Source organism: Leopardus geoffroyi, chromosome D2 (assembly GCF_018350155.1).
Source record: "Leopardus geoffroyi isolate Oge1 chromosome D2, O.geoffroyi_Oge1_pat1.0, whole genome shotgun sequence".
Classification (NCBI taxonomy): domain Eukaryota; kingdom Metazoa; phylum Chordata; class Mammalia; order Carnivora; family Felidae; genus Leopardus; species Leopardus geoffroyi.
The window spans coordinates 23,869,441-23,891,780 of NC_059334.1; the positions used below are offsets into that span (position 1 = coordinate 23,869,441).

At 33.5% G+C, this 22,340-nt stretch overlaps 1 protein-coding gene across 3 annotated transcripts in view; it reads left to right on the forward strand.

The window, feature by feature from the left end:
• The window catches only part of CABCOCO1 (ciliary associated calcium binding coiled-coil 1), a 119,846-nt gene that overhangs the window by 19,912 nt on the left and 77,594 nt on the right, over positions 1-22,340 (forward strand). For all 3 annotated transcript variants that reach the window (XR_006701486.1, XM_045437535.1, XM_045437534.1), the window contains 2 exons: positions 9,847-9,991; positions 15,144-15,216. Coding sequence is in view for 2 of the 3 variants with exons in the window: in XM_045437535.1 (XP_045293491.1) it covers positions 9,847-9,991; positions 15,144-15,216 (218 nt within the window). In the remaining variant the exon portion in view is untranslated. The remainder of the gene's footprint in view (positions 1-9,846; positions 9,992-15,143; positions 15,217-22,340) is intronic.

The following is a 22,340-nucleotide window of genomic DNA, read 5'->3' on the forward strand; positions in this document are numbered from 1 at the left end:
CATTGCCAGAATCGCTTGGCAAACAAGGAACCGTGTAAATCTCAACTTGCATGGAATATAAGAAATAGGTGCCGACAATAAGATGAAATGGATATTGAGATTATATGTTTAAGACTTCAAAACAGGTATTATAAAAGTGCTTAAGTGAACAATCATGAACATCCTTGAAATAAGTGTTAAAAAGAATCATGAAAGAAATAGAAGGTATAAAGAAGAAACAAATGGAAATTTTAGAATGAAATTATATAATAACCAAAATCAAAATCTCATTAGGTAGAAAGAATATAATGGAGAGAAGACAAAGGAAAAATTAGTGAACTTGAATATGAAGTGATAACAATTATCCAGTCTGAATAATACAGAGGAAAAACGATTGGCAAACAAATGAACAAAACCTCAGAGACTTGTGGGACAACCAAAGTTCTAATATCCATATTGTTAGAGTCCCAAAAGGACCAGAGAAAGAGGATGTTGCTAAACAAACATTTGAAGAAATAATGGCTGAAAACTTCCCAAATTTGGCAAAAGGCATAAGCTCATAAATTCAAGAGACTGACTGGACTACAAACAGGCTAACCCAAAAGAAAAACACCATCAACCAACTGGGTCTAATTGACATTTATAGAACAGTCTACCCCCAAACAGCAGAATAATCATTGTTTTCAAATGCACATAGAATATTCACCAAGGCAGACCATATCCTGGGCCATACAACAACTTTGCATTTAAAATAATTGAAATTATACAAATATGTTCTCTGATCATAATGGTATTAAACAAGAAATTATTAACAGAAATATATCAGGAAAGCTTCAAACATATCAAACAATACAATTCTAAATAGTATGCAGGTCATATATCTTGACAGATGTTAGAAAAGACTTTTAAGTAAGTAAAAATAAAATGTATGAAAATTTATGTGGCAGAGCTGAGTCCATGAGAAGAGGGAAGTTTGTATTATATATTTATAATATAATGCTTATATTATAAAACAAGTCTAAAATTAACAATCTAAACTTAGACCTTAAAAGGCAGTTTTAAAAAATAAGCAGAAATCAAGCAGAAAAGAAAGACATAATAAAGAACAGAAATCAATGAAATTGTAAAAAAAAAAAAAATAGACAAAAATCAATGAAACCAAAATCTGGATATTTGAAAACATCAATAAAATTGCTAAACATGAAGAAAAACTTGTCTCAGAAAAAAAAAAAAAAAAGAGATAGAAGGCACAGATCATTACCAGGTATTAAAAAAGGGGGATATCACTACAGACTCTGCTGACATTAACAGGATATTAGGAGAATACTACTTATATACATAAATTAGAAAACAAAGAGGAAATGAACCAAGTCCCCCAAAACCGCAAGCCAGCAAAACTTGTGCAAGATGAAACTTATGACATGATGGTCTTAGAACTATTTAAGAGATTGAATTATTTGTTGCTCAAAACTTCTAGTAAAAAATCTGCAGGCCCAGATATTTTCACTGGAAAGTTCTATCAAGCATTTAATGAATAAATGCCACTAATTGTACATAATCTCTTCTAGAAATAATAGGGAAAGAGTTCTTCCTAACTCATTTTATGGGGCTAGAGTTATCTTCATACCAAAACCTGACAAAGATAGTATGAAAAAAAAAAGAGAGGGAAAAAAGGAGGCAACAACAGCAAGAGGAGGAGGAGGAGGAAGGGGAGGAGAGATTACAGACCAATATCCTTCATGAACATGCACAAAACATTTTTTCAACAAAATATTATCAAAATGAATCAAGCAACATATTAAAGAAAATAACACAACCCATTGGGGTTTATCCCAGAAATTCACTGGTGGTTCAATATTTGAAAATTTCATCAATGTAAATGATCAAAAGAGGACAAGCTACATGGGATGATATAAATAGATACAGAGAAAACATTTGGCTAAACACAACATCCATTCATTATTTTACAAATGTCAGAGAACTAAGACAAGAAATGATACTTTTCAACGTCATAAATGACATCTACAAAATACCTAAACCTATCATTATACTTAGTGGTAAAAGACTAAGTTCTTTCCCCATAAGATCAGGATCAAGACAAGAATGTCTACTCTTAGCACTCCTATTCAACATAGGACTGGAATTCTTAGCAATAAGTGCAATAGAGTAGAAAAATAAAATACATGCAGATTGGGAAGGAAGAAATAAAACAGTCCCTGTTCTCAGATGAAAGGATTGTCTATATAAAAAATACACAGAATAAAAAAAATCCTAGAACTAATAAGTTAAGCAAGATTGCAGGAATAATGTCAAAATACAAAAAGTCAATTGTATTTCAGTGTATTAGCCATATACATTGTATATCAAAATTTTAATAAATAGTATTATTCACAATAGCTCAAAAAATAAAAGAAATACTTAAGTATAAATCTAACAAAAAATGTACAAGATCTGTATGCTATAAACTACAAAATGATGATCAAAGAAATAAAAGAAAACCCAAATAAATGGAAAACACACAGTGTTGTTGGATTAGAAGTTTCTACATGGTAACGATGTCACATCTTCCCAAATTGATCTGTACATTTAATGCAGTATCAATCCAAATCCCAGCAGGATTTTTTTCTATATATACCAAGCTGATTTTTAAATTTACATGGAATGGCTAAGGACTCAGAATAGCTAAAGCACCTTTGAAAAATAAGCATAAAGCTGCATAAATCATACTACCCGATTTTAAGACTTATTGTAAAGTTAAAAAAATAAAGTCAATGTTGAATTAGTGAAGATGACACACAGAAGGAACAGAAGACAGAATGCCAAAATACACTGACACAAAAAAGGTCATCTGATTTTTTTGATAAATATGCAAAAGCAATGCAACTGAACAGGGCAATCTTTTCAACAAATATTGGAACACTTATGCTAAAAAAAAAAATACGCATCAGCCTAAACCCTTTACTTGATACACTTAGCTCTAATTGGATTTTTTAGAAGAAAACTAGGAGAAAATATTCATGGCCTGGTGTTTTACAGAGTTCTTACCCATGACCCCCAAAACATGACCCATACAGGAAAAAACTGATAAATTAGATTTCACCAAATTTTAAATCTTTTCTTTTATTAAAGTCACTCTTAAAGGAAGGAAAAGCTACAGAGAGAAAAAAATCTGCAAATCAGGTATTTGACAAAAGACTTGTTTCTATAACATGTAAAGAACTCTCAAAACAACAATAAGAAAACAATCCTATTAAAAATAGGCAAAGCTGTCAAAACCCATAAGTCCTGTCAACCATGAGGAAAACACTAGACAAACCCAAACTGAGGAACATTGTACAAACTATCTGACCAGTACTCCTCAAACTAATAAGGCTATTGAAAAAAAAGAAAAGATTGAGAAATTATCACTCTAGGGAAACCTCAGGAGACATGACTCCAAAATGTAATGTGGTATCCTAGATGGGCTTTTCAAACAGAAAAAGAACATTAAGTAAAAGTTAAGGAAATCTAATAATAATTTTAAAAATATATACTTATGTATAAAAACAAAGATTTAATGGAAGAAAAAATATATATGCTCTAACAAAAAAGACAAACTTTTTAAGAATAAACTTTAAAAAGAAATGTACAAGTTCTATAAGAAAAAAACTTCAGTGAGCTTTTAAAGGTCACAAGGAAGTTTTCAACATTTGGAAGAACTTGACAATATTCATGGAAATACTCCACATCAAAAAAAAAATGCTAAATCTCACTAAGTTAATGTATAATAATAGTATCGCAATAAAATTACCAAGTTTTTTGTTGATGTTTTTGCCTAGAGGTGGCTTACTAGGCAAGGTAATTCTAACAAAAATATAGAAAATAAGCAAATACAAATTGTCTTTAAAAAGTGTAGGGGTTCCTGGGTGGCTCAGTTGGTTAAGTGTCCGACTCTTGATTTTGGCTCAGGTCATGATCTCACATCTCATGAGTTCAAGCCCAGCATCGGGCTCTGCACTGGCAGTGTGGAGCCTGCTTGGGATTCTCTCTCCTCCCTCTCTTTCTGCCTCTTTCTCTTCTCTGCCCCTCCTCTTCTTGTGCACATGCACTATCTCTTTCTCTCAAAATAAACTTAAAAAAATAAAAAGTATAATAAACTATAGCCTATCTTGGGATTAGAATAGTAGTGTAGTGTTATAATATCTCAAATATTTGAACACAGTGGTTAATGACTAAACAGACAGACCAATAGAACACAATGGAAAGTTTAGAAATAGACCCAAGCATTGAAATTCAGTATTTGATAAAATGACATCTGAAATATCCATGGTGAAAAGATGTACTATTTAGTAAATAATATTTTTTCCATCTAGAAAAAATAGAATTGGATCCAACCCTCTGTATTTCCATAAACCAGGGTATATTACAAGTGGATCACTTTTTTTTTTACTTAATGTAAATGTAAAATAAATGGAACTGTAAAAATGTTGGAGGAAAACATGGATAAATGCCTTATAACCTTGGATGGGGAAGACCTTTAAAACTATGCCTCAAAATTCCAAAGCCATAAAGACAAAGATAATTAAAGTTGATATATAAAAACCAAAAGTCTACAAAAAAAATACCAAGAGAAAAATAAAAAAAAGAATAAGAAACTGGGGAGATTATTGTATCTCAGACACCAGCAAACAATTAAGTTCTATAATATAAAAAAAAAGCATGAAAAAGCAAGGAGAAAAAGACCAATACTTCAATAGAAGAGTAAGCCAAGGATATGACTAAATAAGTACAAGTGATTCTTAAATGAAAAGTTTAACATTAAAGTTAATAAGGAAAATGCTAATTAAAACTACACAGAAATGTCATATGTCAGATTGACAAAACTTTAAAATTTTGGTAGCATTTTCAGCTGTCAAAGCTATAAGAAAATAGGTACTATCCTATATTGCTAATGGAAATATGTATTTAAAACCCTCCTGAGGAGTTTAGCAGCTATCAAATTCACTAATGTATTGTCCCCTTTGACCTAGCAATTCCACTTTTGTGAATTTATCCTACGTATTTACTTACATACATGTAAGTAAAGTCTTTAGTTTCAGTCATGTTTGTAAAAGCAAAAAATGAGAAATATCACCTGGAGATAAATCAGCATGAACTCACTTAACTTAATGTAGATACACATATATTTGTAGAGTTAAGTGTATGTACATATACTTCTTAGCTCTGTCTGCAGAGAAGGCCTAGAAGCAACAGCATCCCAGTAGTAATGAGCATACCCAGGAACCAGGTCTTGGTTCATAATTTAATTCTCCAAGAAAAGGAGAGAAGGCTTACTGTAGACCTGGAGCAGGGAACATAAAAGATGAGCCTGGGGGCATATTGTAGTGGCCAAGAGTAAATGCTCAAAAATCAAAATGATGGTTGGTGTGTCAATGAAATAGAGAAGCCAACTGAAAAGTTTCCAATGTCCAAAGTTGGAACAATATGAACAAAATAGCATGATAGTATTGAATTATAATCCAAAGTACAAAATTAACATCCACCAATCTATACTGATAGAAATTAATGATTTATATAAATAATCAGCAGTATGAAGTTTCCTCAAAACATTAAAAATAGAACAACCATATGATCTGGCAACCCCACTTCTGGGAATATATCCAAGTGAAACAAAAACATTAACTCAAGAAGATATCTGCACCCCCATGTTCATAGCAGTATTATTTACAATCGCCAAGATATGGAAACAACCTAAGTGTCCATCTATGGGCGAATGGATAAAGAAGTTGTAGTATATATACATAACCATGGAACATTGTTATTCACCCTAAAGAAACAAATCTCACCATTTGTGACAACATGGATGAAACTTGAAGGCGTTATGCTAAATGAAATAAATCAGACAAAGACTAATACTGTACAATTGCACTTACATGTGGAATTTAAAACAAAAACAAAGAAACAAAACACCAAACCCATAGAAATTGTGGATACCAGAATGTGGAAGGTGGTCAAGCTACAGACTTCCACGTACAAGATAAATAAGTACTAGGGATGTAATGAACAACATGCTGATGACAGTTACCAGGTGTGATATACAAGAAAGTTGTTAAGAGAGTAAATCCTAAGAGTTCTCATCACAAGAATTTTTTTCCTTTGTCTTCTTTTCTCTCTATTGTGTCTATATGAGAAGATGGATGTTACCTAAATCTATTGCAGTAACCACTGGACAATAAATCAAACCATCTTGCTGTGTGCCCTAAACTTACACAGTGCTATATGTCAATTATTTCTCAATAGCACTGGGGAATTTTTTCTGTAGGGAAGGATGTGGGAAGTGGATGTGTGGGCAACAAAGGTGAGGAAGCCTTTTCACAATATACATTCACCTATGTTTTTTGAACCATGTGAATATGTCACCTATGCAAAAATTGAAATAAGTCAGACAGACTTATGGTAAAAAAAAAAGAATATATGACGTGAACAGTCCTATGGTTTGCAACCTCTTAGCTTAAAGTTCACAATCTAGAAACAGAATAAAGGAAAGTAAAACATTTTCATGAATCTTCACATTCCAAATTTGACAAGATATTTCCATTTTATTTTTTTCTGTAACAAATGACTCAAAAATATTTCTTTTATGTGAAATTTTATATCGTTGATATCAGTTCAAAAATGAGTTTTAAAAACTTGAGCAAGACCCATGCAACTACTCATAAACTAGGAGAGCGTGAAAGTACATATGTAAAATCTAACCAGAAAAAAAGCAAGGGATCTAGTTTTCCCTTTGGGCAGGAAAAAAAAATTCCCTCAAACCTTTAAACCTAAGAAGGTTATAGTTATCATCATGAAAGAATATAATCATAGGTAAGTGTGTCAGAGAAAGAGGTAGTCTGTTTATACTTGGACTCAGAGGAGGTAGAGTCCTGAGCACACAGTGAACATTTGCATCCAGCAACATCTTAACAGAAAAAGCACCGTAGAACATTTCTAGGCTGTTGGCTGCAGTGTGGTTGACCGTTAATAAAATTCTAGCGTAGGAACTGCATTTTCTACAGACTCAGTTTCTGATCTGTTCCTTGTCAAGTTTGTGCTGCATTATCCACAAGGCATTCTGCAGACAACTCACCTGGAATCACATTGGATCAAAACTAAAAGATAATGCAACATAGGATTGTCTTAACAATATACATTTTGGGCTCTAGTTTTTCCAGGGTCTGACCAAGGACAAGCTGTTGAGTATTAGACTGGATATTTGACCCCTGTCCAGGTTGATGGGCCTAGATTGATTCTCCTCTATATAACATGAATATTAGCAAATAGCCACAGAATACTTTTTTTGTTCCATGAAGTTTAATTATTTCCCCCTAAATAGGAATGATAATAATAGGTAACATTTGTGTAGGATTATCTTGTGCCAGTCAGTGCATTTGCTTTCCAAATACTGTCTAATTAATTCACACACAACCTTGAAATAGTTCTATTATTCTCCCCATTTTAAAAATGAGAAAAATAAATGAGATTTAGCAAGATTAAATAACTCCTTAAGGTCACAAGCATCAACCCCAGTGACTGAGAATTCATCCTTCCTACTGCTACATCAAATGTGCCAGCTTTGAGCTGACTCTAGAAAGCTCTATATACATGTAATATAGTAGTGTACATATTTCAGTTTACCAAGAGTTTAACATGCATGCCTTATTTGAGCCTCACAACAGCACCATCATTTTGAAAGTTATTCTTATGTTCGTTTACAGATTTAGGAAATGAAACTTAGATCACCTAGCTAGTAAGTGGCAGTTATAAGGTACCATCTTACGTCTTCCAACTAATTATTCTAGCATGTTCGTTCATTATCCTAAATTTTCAAAGAATAACTTTGATTTCTAATAGCCCTTACTATTTAAATGGTTTAATCTTTCATATTTTAATATCACTAAATATGATTTTTAAAAGCAAATATTTCAGTTAGATAAGTGAAGTGATAACTTTCCTAATTTTTAAAGCCATTATCTATAGAAAGACATTAGACATAGAAAACAGTTTTAAAGTGTCAATTATATTTCAACATAAGAAAATAGTCATATAAATGTATTTTTGTGCTTGATACACGTAATTACATCTAGAATTATAATCATCTAAGAATTACTTTTTCCTCCAGCATCTCTAATTAATACCATTTTAGTAATTAAGTGATTCAGATTTTTAATCCATTCATTTTTTAATTGCTTTTATCCAACAAATTTTTCATTTCTGAAGTTATCCCCAAACAGTTTCAAGTTTATCATAGGAAAAGAAATGTACAATAATAACTGAGCTTCCCTTAGAATGATACATTAAAGCCCAGTTATCCAGCAATAACTTGTGTGTCTAACATATATAAAAGAAAATCTGGAGGGGCGCTATGAGAAATGGACCAATTGTCATTCATCAAACCAGATTTTAATTGTTACACAGTTTTTTGCTTCATTCTCATTCCCACAGGTAGAAAAGAATCTAGACTAAACAAATTGCAAGTTAGTGTTCGTCATGTCTTCCTAAGATTTTTAATCATTTTACTGTTATTTGATCAGTAATTTGAGGGCCTAACACTTACATCCCAGAGTGAAAGAGTAGCTGTGTTACCAGAAGTGGCTGGGTCCAACAATCTGCTTATGTTCTCATAAATCCTCTGCATTACCCACTCCGACCTCCCTGAAAGATGCACTCCATTAGCAAGAAGTAGAAAGTTTACTTCTGGTTTCCTAAGAGAGATAGAGGTTGGGTCCGGGAGGGTGGGGCTCACATTGAGCAGCACAGTGCTCCCCAGAGCCTTCATCCAGGCCCCCAGCTAACACCTCCCCCAACCCAAGCAGCTGCTCCAATCTCATCTTTGCCAGAGATTTTCAACTCTCCACCTCAGTCTCTTCAGTCTCATGTCCATACACTCATCACTTGTCAGTGTGTGTGTGTGTGTGTGTGTGTGTGTGTGTGTGTGAGTGATGGAAATAATATTTTGCCTGCCACAAATAAAAATGAGCATAATTAAACAGGAAAAGAAGATGGAAGTTCATATTTGTGTTATAGACACTGTAAATGTTGAGTCTAAGGCTTTTGACATTTATCTACTTCTTTTTCAACTTGACACATGCCATAAAAGATACTATTCCTTTCTTGTTTGTTTTTAGTTGCAGGAGAATAGACCATAACCATTGACTTGTTTATTTTTGGTGATGGTGGCAAAGTGGTGTCAGCCTCGCTCTGTGCTGTCATCTGGCTCTCACCACCACCACCAGGCATGCATTTGAGAAACAGCTTACAGAAGTTATAAGTCTGTATCTTGGAGAAGAAAAAAATATCTTCATGTTTTCCGTAAAAATACATATTTCTGGCATCTAATGAAAATCTTCAGTCCCAAATTGCCACGTGGTAACAATCAGTCAAAGCCAAGTGTTGGTTGACTCTGTTAATCTACATTTTCAGCTCTGAGTTCAGCTCTCCTGTCTACAGTAACTGAATCTACCACGTAGGTGTTCCTTAGCAGCTAATTCAAACCACCATTGTGTCATTTCCATATTTTCCTTTATTCTAAGATCATTTAAAAAGTATATTTTCCATTTTAAAGTTATCTTTAGGTAGATTTTAAATTATTTGTGCATCTTAAAATGGAAACAAAATCTTTAGACAATTGTGTAGCATGACAGTAATTTATTATTGTTGGATGTGTCAGTTGCTGTTCTTTTACAAAAATGTAATTATTAACATATCATTAAAAAACAACATTGCTATTAGCATTGGCCTTACCAATATTGGAAAAGTAAATATTTGGACGTTAAGGACATCTTGAATTATTTTGTTCCCAAAACATCTATCAGAATAATGCTTAAGATTCTCTGGGTTTTATTTCAGCACTGCATATGTCCTTAGAAGACAGCATAAAATGGCTTGGAGAAGTTATGGCTGAAATAGGACCACCCCATTCACAGAAAAATGAAGAATGGAGTTTTTTTAATATAAAACAAGCCAATGCTATCATCGATTACTTAAAAATCAGGTATGGATTTTCTTTCAGTAGCATTTATTTTTAATTTCATTTTATTTTATAAAATGTCTACTAAATAGAAACCAATTCAATTTTTAGACATTCACAGTATTTATGCTATAATAAACCCAGCCAATAATGAGATAATATTAAAATCTTTAATCCAATAAATAAAATTCAGAACATTGAATTTTTGGCTAATCTTGCATTCTTAAAAAAAGGTTTGTGTTTAAAAAGCATAAGTTCATGTAGAATTATTTTTTCATGTAGAATTATAATAAATGATACAAAAATTTATTTTTTCTCTTAATCTCTAATTAATAACATTTTATTAATAAATTTATTCTTTCACATTAATCCAACTTGATTACAATGGACTTTATATTTTAGGTAGTGGGCCTTGACATCAAAATTTTACATTTTAGAACAACATTAATTTCCATTTAAACATTTATTTGAAATTCTTTGTGCTAGAAATTAGAGAGGTATATATCCATGCTTCCTCAAATTTATTATGTGCCCTGAAATACTTTGTAGTATTAACCAATTAAACTCATTAAGTTTTTCTCTGTGCTTAGGAAATTATGGTGAATTGAGGGGAAATATTTTTATTACAGTGATTCTTCAGTGGTGAACTAAGAAATTGGCCTTTTATATAACCTGTCACAAGGTCTGCATTAGAGGCATGCATCTTTCCCAAAGGACATTTTGAGAGTTTGCAAATATTTAAACAAGAGTTGGTAAAAAATCTGTCTTTTGCCTAACTAAAAGCTTCTGCAGAATATCTTTTTTCCTCCAACACTATACACTGCAGTGTTTTCCAATTTTAAATTTTAAAATTCCAAAATAAAGGGTGCTGCATGATGTCCTAGACATGCTCATGATTTGCTTGGCAAGGATCCTGGCTGTAGTCTGGAAGCTTTTTAAATATTAATGTGTTTAATATGATAAGGTTTATATGCTGGTTTCTGGCATGAATTAATAATAGAATATGATATAAAATGTTTTTATATAATAGCATTGGATATAATTTGATTTCTTAATGTAAAATATATACCTCCTAATGTGTGTCTCTCGCTGAGAGCTGCAGTACCCTTCATATCAATTAGAGTAAAGCAAGGTCCCTGTGTTGGAGGCAGGAAGGGAATGGAAATCCAGAACTGGAAACCTTGCTCCCCAAGGTCTTTTTGCCCATCAGAGTTTGATAATCCCTAGGTGAGGGGAATTTTCTGCACATTTGTATAGCAACCTTCTTTCTCTTCTTTATCTATTTGAAACTGCCAGGTTTCTCTTTGAAGAACACATTTTTACATCTGAGCTCTAAGCCCAGGGAGTTTATGATGGGCACCAGGACTGATAGCTAACCATAGCAGCACAACTCTATGCAGGTGCCCTACTGACATCTTCTAGATGGTGCAAGATTGCACCTCTTTTCTCTTTAATCGAAGGATGCTCATGAGTCTATTACTTGACATTTCATTTCAGAAAATTAAGTTAGGAAGGGATGTCAGTGTTAGTCATCATTAAATACTAACCAGAGTAACTTTACTTACCAAAAATTTCTATTCTCATTTCTAAAAACAACAACAACAACAACCATAAAATGTTTGAGAGATTGGTCACGTGAAGCAAATCAGAACTATTTTTGATGACATTAAATCTTCATATTGTGATTTCAAATAAATTATACACTTTTAAATTTTTTATTCAAATTTTGGTTAACATACAGTACAATATTGGTTTCAGGAGTAGATTCCAGTAATTCATCACTTACATACAACACCCAGTGCTCATTCCAGTAAGTGCCCTCCTTAATACCCATCACCCATTTAGCTCATCTTCCACGCACTTTCCTCCATCAACCCTCAGTTTGTTCTCAGTGTTTAAGAGTTTCTTGTGGTTTGTTTTCCTCTCTCCTCTTTTTCCCCTCTATCCATATGTTCATCTGTTTTGTTTCTTAAATTCCACATATGAGTGAAATCGTATGGTATCTGTCTTCTCTGACTGACTTATTTTGCTTAGCATAATACACTTAGGTCCATCCGTATCACTGCAAATGGCAAGATTTCATTCTTTTTGATGGCTGGGTAATATTCCATTGTACATATATACCACATCTTCTTTATCCAATCAGCAGTTGATGGACATTTGGGCTTTCTCAATAGTTTGGTTCTTGTTGTTAAAGCTGCTATAAACACTGGGGTACACTACCTCTTCAAATCTTTATTTTTGTATCCTTTGAGTAAATGCCTAGTGGTGCAACTCCTGGATTGTAGAGTAGTTCTATTTTTAGTTTTTTGGGGAACCTCCATACTGTTCTCCAGAGTGGCTATACCAATTTGCATTTCCACCAACAGTACAAGAGGGTTCCCCTTTCTCTGCATCCTCGCCAACACCTGTTGTTTCTTGTGTTGTTAATTTTAGCCATTCTGGCAGGTGTGAGGTGGTATCTCATCATGGTTTTGATTTGTATTTCCCTGATGACAAGTGATGTTGGGTATCTTTTTTGTATCTATTAGCCATCTGGGTGTCTTCTTTGGAAAAATGTCTATTCATGTCTTCTGCCCAAGGAACTTATACATTTTAAATGCACCTTTTACAGAAAATAAAATATCAGTTAGTAGGATATCTAGAATTGGTACTGAAGTTGTATAAAAAGAAATGTGCTTTTCTACAATACCTATTTAGAATGCCTCATAGGTCCACATATATACATTTAATGGCAATTAAACCATATAATATTTTTCATTTTAATGACTACAAAGAAGTTTTATAAATATGAAGCTAACTCATATTATAAGTTTTATATAGTGTAAGCATGTTTCAATTTAATCTGATATTAAATTTACTCAACCAATGTAAGCCCTCGTCAATTCAGGAAGAGTAGTTTTTAGAACATGACCCATACCACGTGAAACTTAACTAGCAATAAAATTGGAATTTTGTTTGATACTGTTAATAGAATATAAATTGTATATTCCATCATATACATATGATATACATATGCATATGCATATACATATACATATAAATGCTACTGCAGCTTTTTAATATAAGACATCACTTAGATATATCTGGTCCCACTACACTTCTGTCATTGTGTATTCTACCTATTCCTTGGAAATTAGGCGAAGGTAATGTGCATAGGCATTTACTCAATATAAGAAAATCAACACTGCCCCTCTGTGCACAACAGGGTATACTTCCTGGCAGTGAGCCCAGATGTCTTGACCCATTTTATTTCTGAGGATTCTCCCTTTGATTTAGAACTATGACAAGGTATTTGACAAAATAGTCTAGGGGCTTGAGTCAGCTGGAAGTCTTCCTTCCAAAGGAAGAGGGAGGAAATGTATTCCCATAACAGAGGTGTCACTTCACTCCCAGAGGAAGTTACCTAATAGTTCCCTGGTAAAGTTACAGACCCCAACCAAGATGGGGACCAGAGCGAAGCAATGGAGGCAACTTGACCCACCCCTGAAAAGTGCCTCTTTAGGTGCCTTCCTCCTCTCATCTATCTTACCCTAGTCCTGGTCTTGCCCCAGCTTGCTTCTTTGACCACTGCATCCAAGTCATGCATTTTATTTTCATTGTGAGAAGTGAATTTCCCCTTTGGCATAAGACAATCTAATTCCTATATGCAATGAGGAGAGTGAGGCTGAAAGATTATAAAATTGCAGGAAGGAAGATTTATGAATTAACTTCTTTGCGTAACATAAGATGGAAGAAAAATTTTACACTAATTCACAGAGAAGAAGCCAAGTTGTTTCCAAATACTCTACAGTCTTTATTTTTTCTACTCAATCAGTTATTGCCAGTGTAATATTTTTAACCTTAAAGCTTTCTCTAGGTAAGCAATGTAAGGAAAGGAGAATTTGAATTTATTTTGCTTCATTGAATCATCAAACTTCACTAATCTTGATGTATTTTCTAGCCAACAGATCAAAGTAATGTCAAAAGCTAAGTTAGTTTTCTGAGTGTTGAGGAATAATTTGAATGTATGAGGTCCCCCCACCCCGCCTCAAAAAAAAAAAAAAAGAATAATAATACCATGACTGAGTCTGCATACCCATCACTTTTTAATGGATTGTGTTAGTAGTGAAATCAACTGCTGATATAACTCAGAGAGACCCAGCTGCCTGAGGATTTCTTCATTGATTTCAAATGAATTGAAACTTTGATCCATTACAGCATTCAGGAGAAGCCATTATTATACATGCTCTGTAGCTACATTTTGCAAATGTTAATTTCTAAGTTATATTAAAATCAATTTTCTTGAATAGCAAAAGGCACCAGAGTGAAAGAGAAACCAGTAAGACAATTTTTTTTGTTCTTGGGCATTTTGCTGTATTATGAGTCTATTAATTTTCCCAACCAGCAGGAAAAGAATTAGAAAAATTCAAATATTATCATAAACAGGATATTAGAAATCAGCCCTTCAGTAAATTTTTAACTCTCAAAACATTGCTGAGATCTTTAAACTTACCAGAAATACTTGTTTTAAGAGGCTCCTATTCTTTAGCTCTTCATGGTTTTTATACACTGACCACCTGCTCTTTAGGGTAAAAATTGAAGAAATTACCTTTCTTGTATTAATTCCTCTCTTTGACGTGTGAACAAATATTCTACAGGAAAATCAGACAACTCCTAAATGGATTTCAGTACATGCTGCATCATTTTCAGGTGTTATCAGAGATTAATTTAATCTTGAATCAGTTTGAGAATGTGAGAAGTAAATAATACAGATGTAGATTATAGATTTCAGTCCGTTCATTCCAGAGGAAACTGACTCCAGTTTGAAGCAAAACATGAAAAATAATGTGAAGTTTGGTGTTATTTAGGGACACTGCATTATTTGATTGCCAGCCAAGAAAAGCCCAGATGCAATCTAATTGCTCCCTTATCCCAAACCTATCCATTCATCACAGATTAATTGACTGATCTTATATTCGGTACTGTGTTATACTGTCAACGTCTCAAAAAAGTAAATCTTTAGTTTTTTACCATTTCTGGACAATTCATTTGGAATAAAACAGGTAGCTCACTCCATGTTAGTATTTAATGTCTTGCTCAATATGAACAATTTCCCTTTCATAAATACTCTTACATATTTGCTTTCTTTCCTAAAATAAATTTATCAGAGTTGCACATTTATTTTGTATTTCAGCTTATTTCAACACTACAAGCTATATGAGTTTCTATTCTACTCTACCAGGGAAGAAATTGTGATAGGAACTGAGGTAAGTAATTTATCTAGATGGAACCAATTAAGCTGAATCACTTAATGCATGCTGATCGGCATCTGGATCTTTAACTGCTTAAAGCAACTTCTTGTCAAGATTACTCGAGTGTTAATATAACCAACTAGTAGTTTGCAAAAAGAATAATTACATAAAGCGAGCATTGGATTAAGAAAATAAGCTGTCTTTTGGTATTAAAGGCATTGTTAATCACATATACTTTATGTATTTATGGATTATTTGACAAAGAAAAGCTGAACGGGTTATGTATGTCTTCATACAAAGAAAATTGGGAAAAGTGAGATAAATTAATTCAGTTAAATCTCTTCTAATATCGCATTTTTTCAATCTAATCATTTTTAAGGTCTAATTCAAATCCCACTTCCTCAATGAAGCAAACCTTCCTTAATTGCATCACATCTCAAAGGAAACGTTTAGACAAACTCTTTAATCACATTCTATTATTTTATTCTGGTTGATCTCTTTCTGCTGAATATTGGCTACTCTTTTTACACGTATAAGCACATAAATATGCACTGTGCTATATGGTTTTCTAATTATTTTTTGTGGATTGATATAGTCAGCACAACTCAACTGTAATTTCCTTGAAGGCAAGGATGAGGTGATGCCTTTCTACCAAAGCATAGTGTAGAATGAACCATAGTGGCCCCTCAATTAAGACTACATAAGTGATTCAGTGACATTGAATACAATAGCATTTCTACAATAAATGGCCTACCTTAAGATATTTTGGAACAGCTTTATGTATAATTACATGTTCATAATTGCCATTAATTAATGCCATTAATTAATCCGAGGTAAGAAAACATCTTAAGGAGGCTAAAGATGCCATAAAAAGTGCTCCTTAGGTTCCCAACTACTTGAGGAGTCTATGTTGCCTAGAAGTATCAGACATAGGAGTGGCCATGGTCACAAATAAACAATGAATAGGGGTTCCTGGGTGGCTCAGTCGGTTGGGCGTTGGGTTTGGGCTCAGGTCATGATCTCGCGGTCCATGGGTTTGAGCCCCGCCTTGGACGCAGTACTGACAGCTCAGAGCCTGGAGCCTGCTTTGGATTCTGTGTGTCCCTCTCTCCCTGTCCCTCCCCTACTCACACTCTGCCTCCCTCTCTCTTTCTCTTAAAAAATAATAAGTATTAAAAAAATTTAAATCACATAAATGGTGAATAAAGGGATATTTATGTTATCTTTATAATTTCTTGATACTAAGCACCAGGTGGAATGTGCCAACTATTATATTTGCCAGGGTGCTGTTGTTCTGGATTTAATAAAATGCCTACTTCATAAACACCTCAGTCACTGTTACTCATCTTCCATTTGGGTACTTGTTCTTATGTGGGCCTTTTAAGTTAATTGAAGGAAAACAAGGAGCCCTTTGTGCCTTTGACTTCTCTAAAATTTCTTCTTTGTGGTCTCCTCATACGAGCTTAAATTAGGTGTCACTTGACAAAGTTTCACTGACAACATTTCCATGAGAGAATTACATCATATAGTGCAACAGGTGCAAAAATTATCAGTTTAGAATACAACGCTCTATCATTTATTCAGCAAAACTTTGGGAAAATGATAATGGCTTTGCCAGTAGCATAAGCAGATACTTAGAATCATCAAGAAAAAGTTTCATAAAGGAATTTGAACTCCCTTTTCTCTTTGTTAGTTGCACAATCGTGCCTTTCTTCTTTGTTGTAAGGATATATTTAGGTGACATTTATGCTTATGCAAAGATAAAATGGAGAAAGTAGACTGGGATTGGCGCTTTTATTTTCCTTTGTCATTTACATTTTCTCCAAGCTGACCAGAGTTATAAAAAATAATTTTTAATGAAGGGATTTTGGGTCTTCAGGAATTAGGCCACTCTTGGAATTTTAAAGGATTAACCAAAGCAGGTATTATACTATAATATTTAATGACATTGTTGAAGTGTCTGATAACCCTTGGTGCTAATATCTGTTTTTTAATTAACAACCTTTCATACAGGATGCAGAGGCCTGCCCTGTTAATGTGATTATTCATGCTGACCTCAGTGCTCTGAGAGCAAACAAGGTCCACACAACAACTGCATAAATGTTCCAACTTTAACTCTCAGGCTGGTGTTCAAGTTAAAGAACACTGACAAAATTTAGTTTCTCTCTTAATTGTGGATAGGCAATTATAACAAAACATATAAATCCCCTCTATGAATAATTGTTAAATATTAATTTTAGTTGTTAATAGGACATAAATAAGTCATACTCATACTTTTCTTGGGTTTTAGTTTAAAGGAATTGGTTTTTGCATTTAGCAATTGTTTCTGGCTAATCTCTACTCACCTTTTTCAAAAAATTTCATGTTGTGCTTAGATCATAGAGGCACATTTTCAGTAAATTATTATTCTTGACCTGAGATGCTGCATAATGTAGGAATATTTCTGATAGATAGAGTTCTATAAACGACATGTTTTGTAGTTCATTCAGTGGTTCACAGATCATATACGTTGAAAAGGTAGTAAGCAACCAGAATGAACCAGGATAATGACAGAATGGAGGCAGCAAATACCTGTGGCTGTAGCCACCTGAGAGGATGAAGTGTATGAGTTTCACTCACTTTAAAGAGATGAGGACTGCCTTTCAGTCGCTTAAGCCAGATCACCAAGACTTGTTTTGACAATGCAATTAGCTCACAGATCCTCTGACATAAGAATTATAAGGGAAACAGACTCTCCTTAGGGGATAGGATCTATATCCTCCCTTGGCCTAAGGCCCCATCCAGAGAGAAATCTGGAAACTGCTATGTTCTTTCTTTTGTTACCTGAAAACCACAAGTAACATTTAATAATTGCACACAAAAAGAATACTTTCAGGTATTAGCAATGGTGATGATCAAAAACTCATAGCAGATACCCAAAGTCATGGTTCTACTCAGGTATTTAGCACAAGGCATCTACTAAATGATACAACTATAAGTTATTTATTTATTCATTCAACATGTGACCCAGTTCCTATGACATTGTGGGTTTTGTGCTAACTTCCAGAGATACACAGTGATAAGCAACAATTCTTGTCCTCAAGGGGTTTACTGTTTAATGAGAGGAGAGAGGTGATTAAATAATTCATTATAGTATAAGGCCCCAAATATTATGTTCCTCTGGGAACAAATAGAAGACAAAGAGGAACACCTAACTTGTAGATTTAAGTTTATAGGGGTTTCTAGGAACAAGTGAAATCTAAGAGGAAATCTGAAGGTTGTGAATGAGATAGTCAGTGTACTGTAAGTTTTTTGGTGCAGTGAAAGAAATTCCACTCAAAATAGTTCAACCAATTAAAAAAAGGAAAGGTGTATTACGTGATCACTAACTGGTAAATACAGGGGTGAGCTGGACAGAGGTTAACTGTAGTCAAACAATGTAGTTAAGAGTGTATGTGTATAAACACATATATCTCAATCTTTCATCTCTCTTAGATGTTTTACATCTCTTTTCTCTGATTCTTTTTGCTTTGGTCTCGTTCCCCTCTACTGCAGACAGTCTTCCTCCCAACTGGTGGGAGACCTGATAGAAGCAGCTCTGGTTTAGCGCATCTAGGAAAAAGGGGAAATATTCCTCACAGTGTTAACATTATGGGCTATGCTTATGCCACGTGTCCACCCTTGATTAACTACTGTGGCCAGAGGAGTGGAGTAATGCTACCCAAAGACTAAAGTAGAAGTTATTGAGTGGGTGACAGAGGATAAAGAAATCCCCAGAAGAAACAGAGAGAGTCTTTGCAAGAGGGATGAGTGATTTTATCAAAAGAGTGAATTAAGCCGACATGTACAACTCTTCCATCCAAAATCCCATGCGAGGCCAAAAATTTCAAAATCCACAATGCTATGGATAAAAGATTTTATGACATGTAAAATTATAGATTTCTGGTTAGATGAAACCATAGCCCTGTATGCACAAAGAAGATGCTACAGAGTTAGTGAAGTTTCCTTAGGCATGCTCAACTGATACAGAAATAGGAAATGTTTTAGAGGGAAAAAAGCCAAAAGCATGTAGGGAACTGCTTTCAGAGCAACTGCGCCATTCAGCTCCTTCACTTCTGCTGCCTGTGCAGAGCACAGGGACTCCATAGCATTTTCCCCAAAACTGAAGAAACCACTGTGGACATTGACACCAAAGAGGAGAGCAGTTCTGAGGTTTCCAGGAGAGATCATGAATATACCCTAAATATAACCTACTGGTGCATCTAGCTACCATTATTATTTGCCTCTCTCCTACAGTCTCTAGTGGCAAGCTATGGCACACAAACATCGCCAGGCAAGTGAACAAGGATTATCTAATGTAAAGATTTTAAATGGCAGCCCCAAATCACCAAGCAGGTGAGGAAAGCAAAATCATAGATAGACATGAAACTCTATGAACAAATCAAAGAATAGCTAAGGAACAGAGTTGATAGAGCAAGTGGTAGAAGACTTGAAGTCCGATTAATAGTCTTAAGAGAGTTTTAAAGGTTGCTGTATTCTTGAAAAATTAACTAATAGAGATCTTGGAAATTTAAAATAAGATTTGAAAACTCTTATTAAGATATCAGGTACAATTTCGTGTTGATAGGTTTGAAAATCTACAAAAAAACAATACTCGGAACTATACCAATATTTACTTAAAAGAATATTGATGATCTTAGTAGAATGATAATTATGTAACATATTGAAAAATCCAAATGTAAAAGTGGCATCAGACCTAGAGAATTTTACAGGCTAGTTTCACCAAAATTTCTAAGGTAGATAATTCCCTTTTATGTAAATTGTGATAGAGGATAGAAGGAGATGGAGAACTTTCAACTCATTCTTTGAAGTTAGTATAATTCTGAGAATGTTTCAACTTATTCCATGAATTGGTAATGAATTATAACCAAAAGTAAAAAGAATAAAAGTTATGGGCAATCTCATGTATGAAAATAGATGCAACAATCTTAAATAAAATATTAGGAAGTGAAATATAGCAGAGGATTGGGTCTTCACATAGGATATATTCCACATATTTAAGGATTATTTAACACTGAGATATCTGTTAATGTAATTCTGTACATTATCAGATTAAGGGAAGAAAAACCAAGTGACCATCTCCATAGATATGGTAAAGTATTTGATAAAATTAGACACTCATTTTTTACTTTAACTAGACTTCAATTTATCAGTAATATAGAATTACACTCTTTAAAAAAAATAATTACACTCTTAACTCAGAATATACCAACACAAAAAACTCTCTACAAATATCTTAATGAAAACGCTAAAATACCCATCAGGAACAAGACAAGGCTAATTATTATTACCAACATTGCTTTTTAGTTCCTAGCCAATGTAGTAAAACAAAAAAGAAGTCAGAAATAGAAGAAAAGATAAGTATTGACAACAAGACACAAAGCTTTCATTGTTTGCAGATGGTATGATATAAAACCATCATTAAGAAAATATTTTCTTATTATATTAGTAATAACCCAATAGAAAAGGATCACATTGATAAAAATAAAAACCATAACATTTTTATAAATGAACCTAACAAAAATGTTAAAGAATTATACAAAAAAAAATTGAGTAGTTTTAGTAAAGATAGTTTTTTTTTTCATTCTGAGTAAATGGAACGTAAAACATGTTTCCAGTTTAGAAGACTCAGTTTTATGAAGATATCATGTCATTTCAAATTAACCTATAAACTCAGAGTAATCACAGTCATAGTGCTATGATTATGGTGGCTCTTTACCAAGTAATTCTTTAAATTTTTTTTTTGTTGTGGAACATTTCAATCATATATAAAATAGAAGGAATTAGATATTAACTCTCATATGTCAGCTTATGGCCATAATAGTTAAGAATTTTAATATGTGACTCTAAAATATAATGAATTTAAAGTAACTCTTCAATATCATCAGTTGTGCAGCCAATGTTCAAAAGCCCCTGATTATCTTATAACTGGTGTGTATTTGTGTTTTATTTATGTATCACTTTGTTTGTTTGTATGTTTGTTTGTTTGAAATAGCACCCAAATAAAATACCTATGTTGCAATTAGATTCTTAAGTCATTTTAAGTTTATAGGCTCACTATTTGCATTTATTAATTTCTTTGTAATTTGTTTGTTGAAGTATCCACATCTTCTATCCTATAGAATTTTCCACAGCTACTTTCACAATTGCATTCCTGTGGTATTCTTAACATTTCTCTACCTTCCATGTTTCTAGCAAATGGGTAGTTAAATGTCAGAAGACTGGCTAGACTTCAGTTCAGATGTTTAGCAAGAAGAATTTATAGGTGGTTTTGTATATTTATATTAGGAAGCAAATAATGTCTGGTTTTCTCTTTTTTGTGATGTTAGCAACCACTGACCATTATTACCTAGATCTATTATTTCATTAAGGGTTAAAAAATGGTGATATTCTATGTCATCATGCTTTTTTTCATTTATGGGCTGGATATTTCTATGAATAGAAACTTCCACTGTTCAATTATTTGATTCAACTGAGATACAGTTCATAAAGAAAAAACAGAATGAGTACTAGATTCTTCTCCTTTCTTTAATAGTTTTCAGAATAATAAGTTGGATTTTTAATATCCTCCAAAAGTACTTGTGGTAGACTGATGCCCCCACCACCTCAAGATGCTTGCTTGCTAATTCAATAAATTCAGGACCTCTGAATTTATAACCTTACGTGGCAAAAGGGACATTGCGGATTGACTAAATTAAAGGATTTGAGAGGGGGAGATTATCCTGGATTATCTAAGTGGGCTCAGTGTAATCATAAACTTTCTTATAAGAGAGAAAGGGAAAAAGGGAAGTCAGAGTCAGAGACAAAGGAGAGAAGTTTAAAGGTGCTACTGATGGCCTTAAAAATGGAAGAAAAGACCAGGAACCAAGGAATTAAGGTGGCCTCTAGGGCAAGGAAACATTCTCCTCTAGAGCCTCTAGAATGAATGCAGCCCTGTCAATATGCTAAATTGAGAACTTCTCATATCCATAAGTGTAAAATAAATAAATCTGCATTGTTTTAAGCCATCAAGTTTGTGTTAATTTGCTATAGCAGGAATAGGAAACCAATATAGACTTTTACTTAATAGCACACATTTTTTTTTGCATTTTGATCCATTT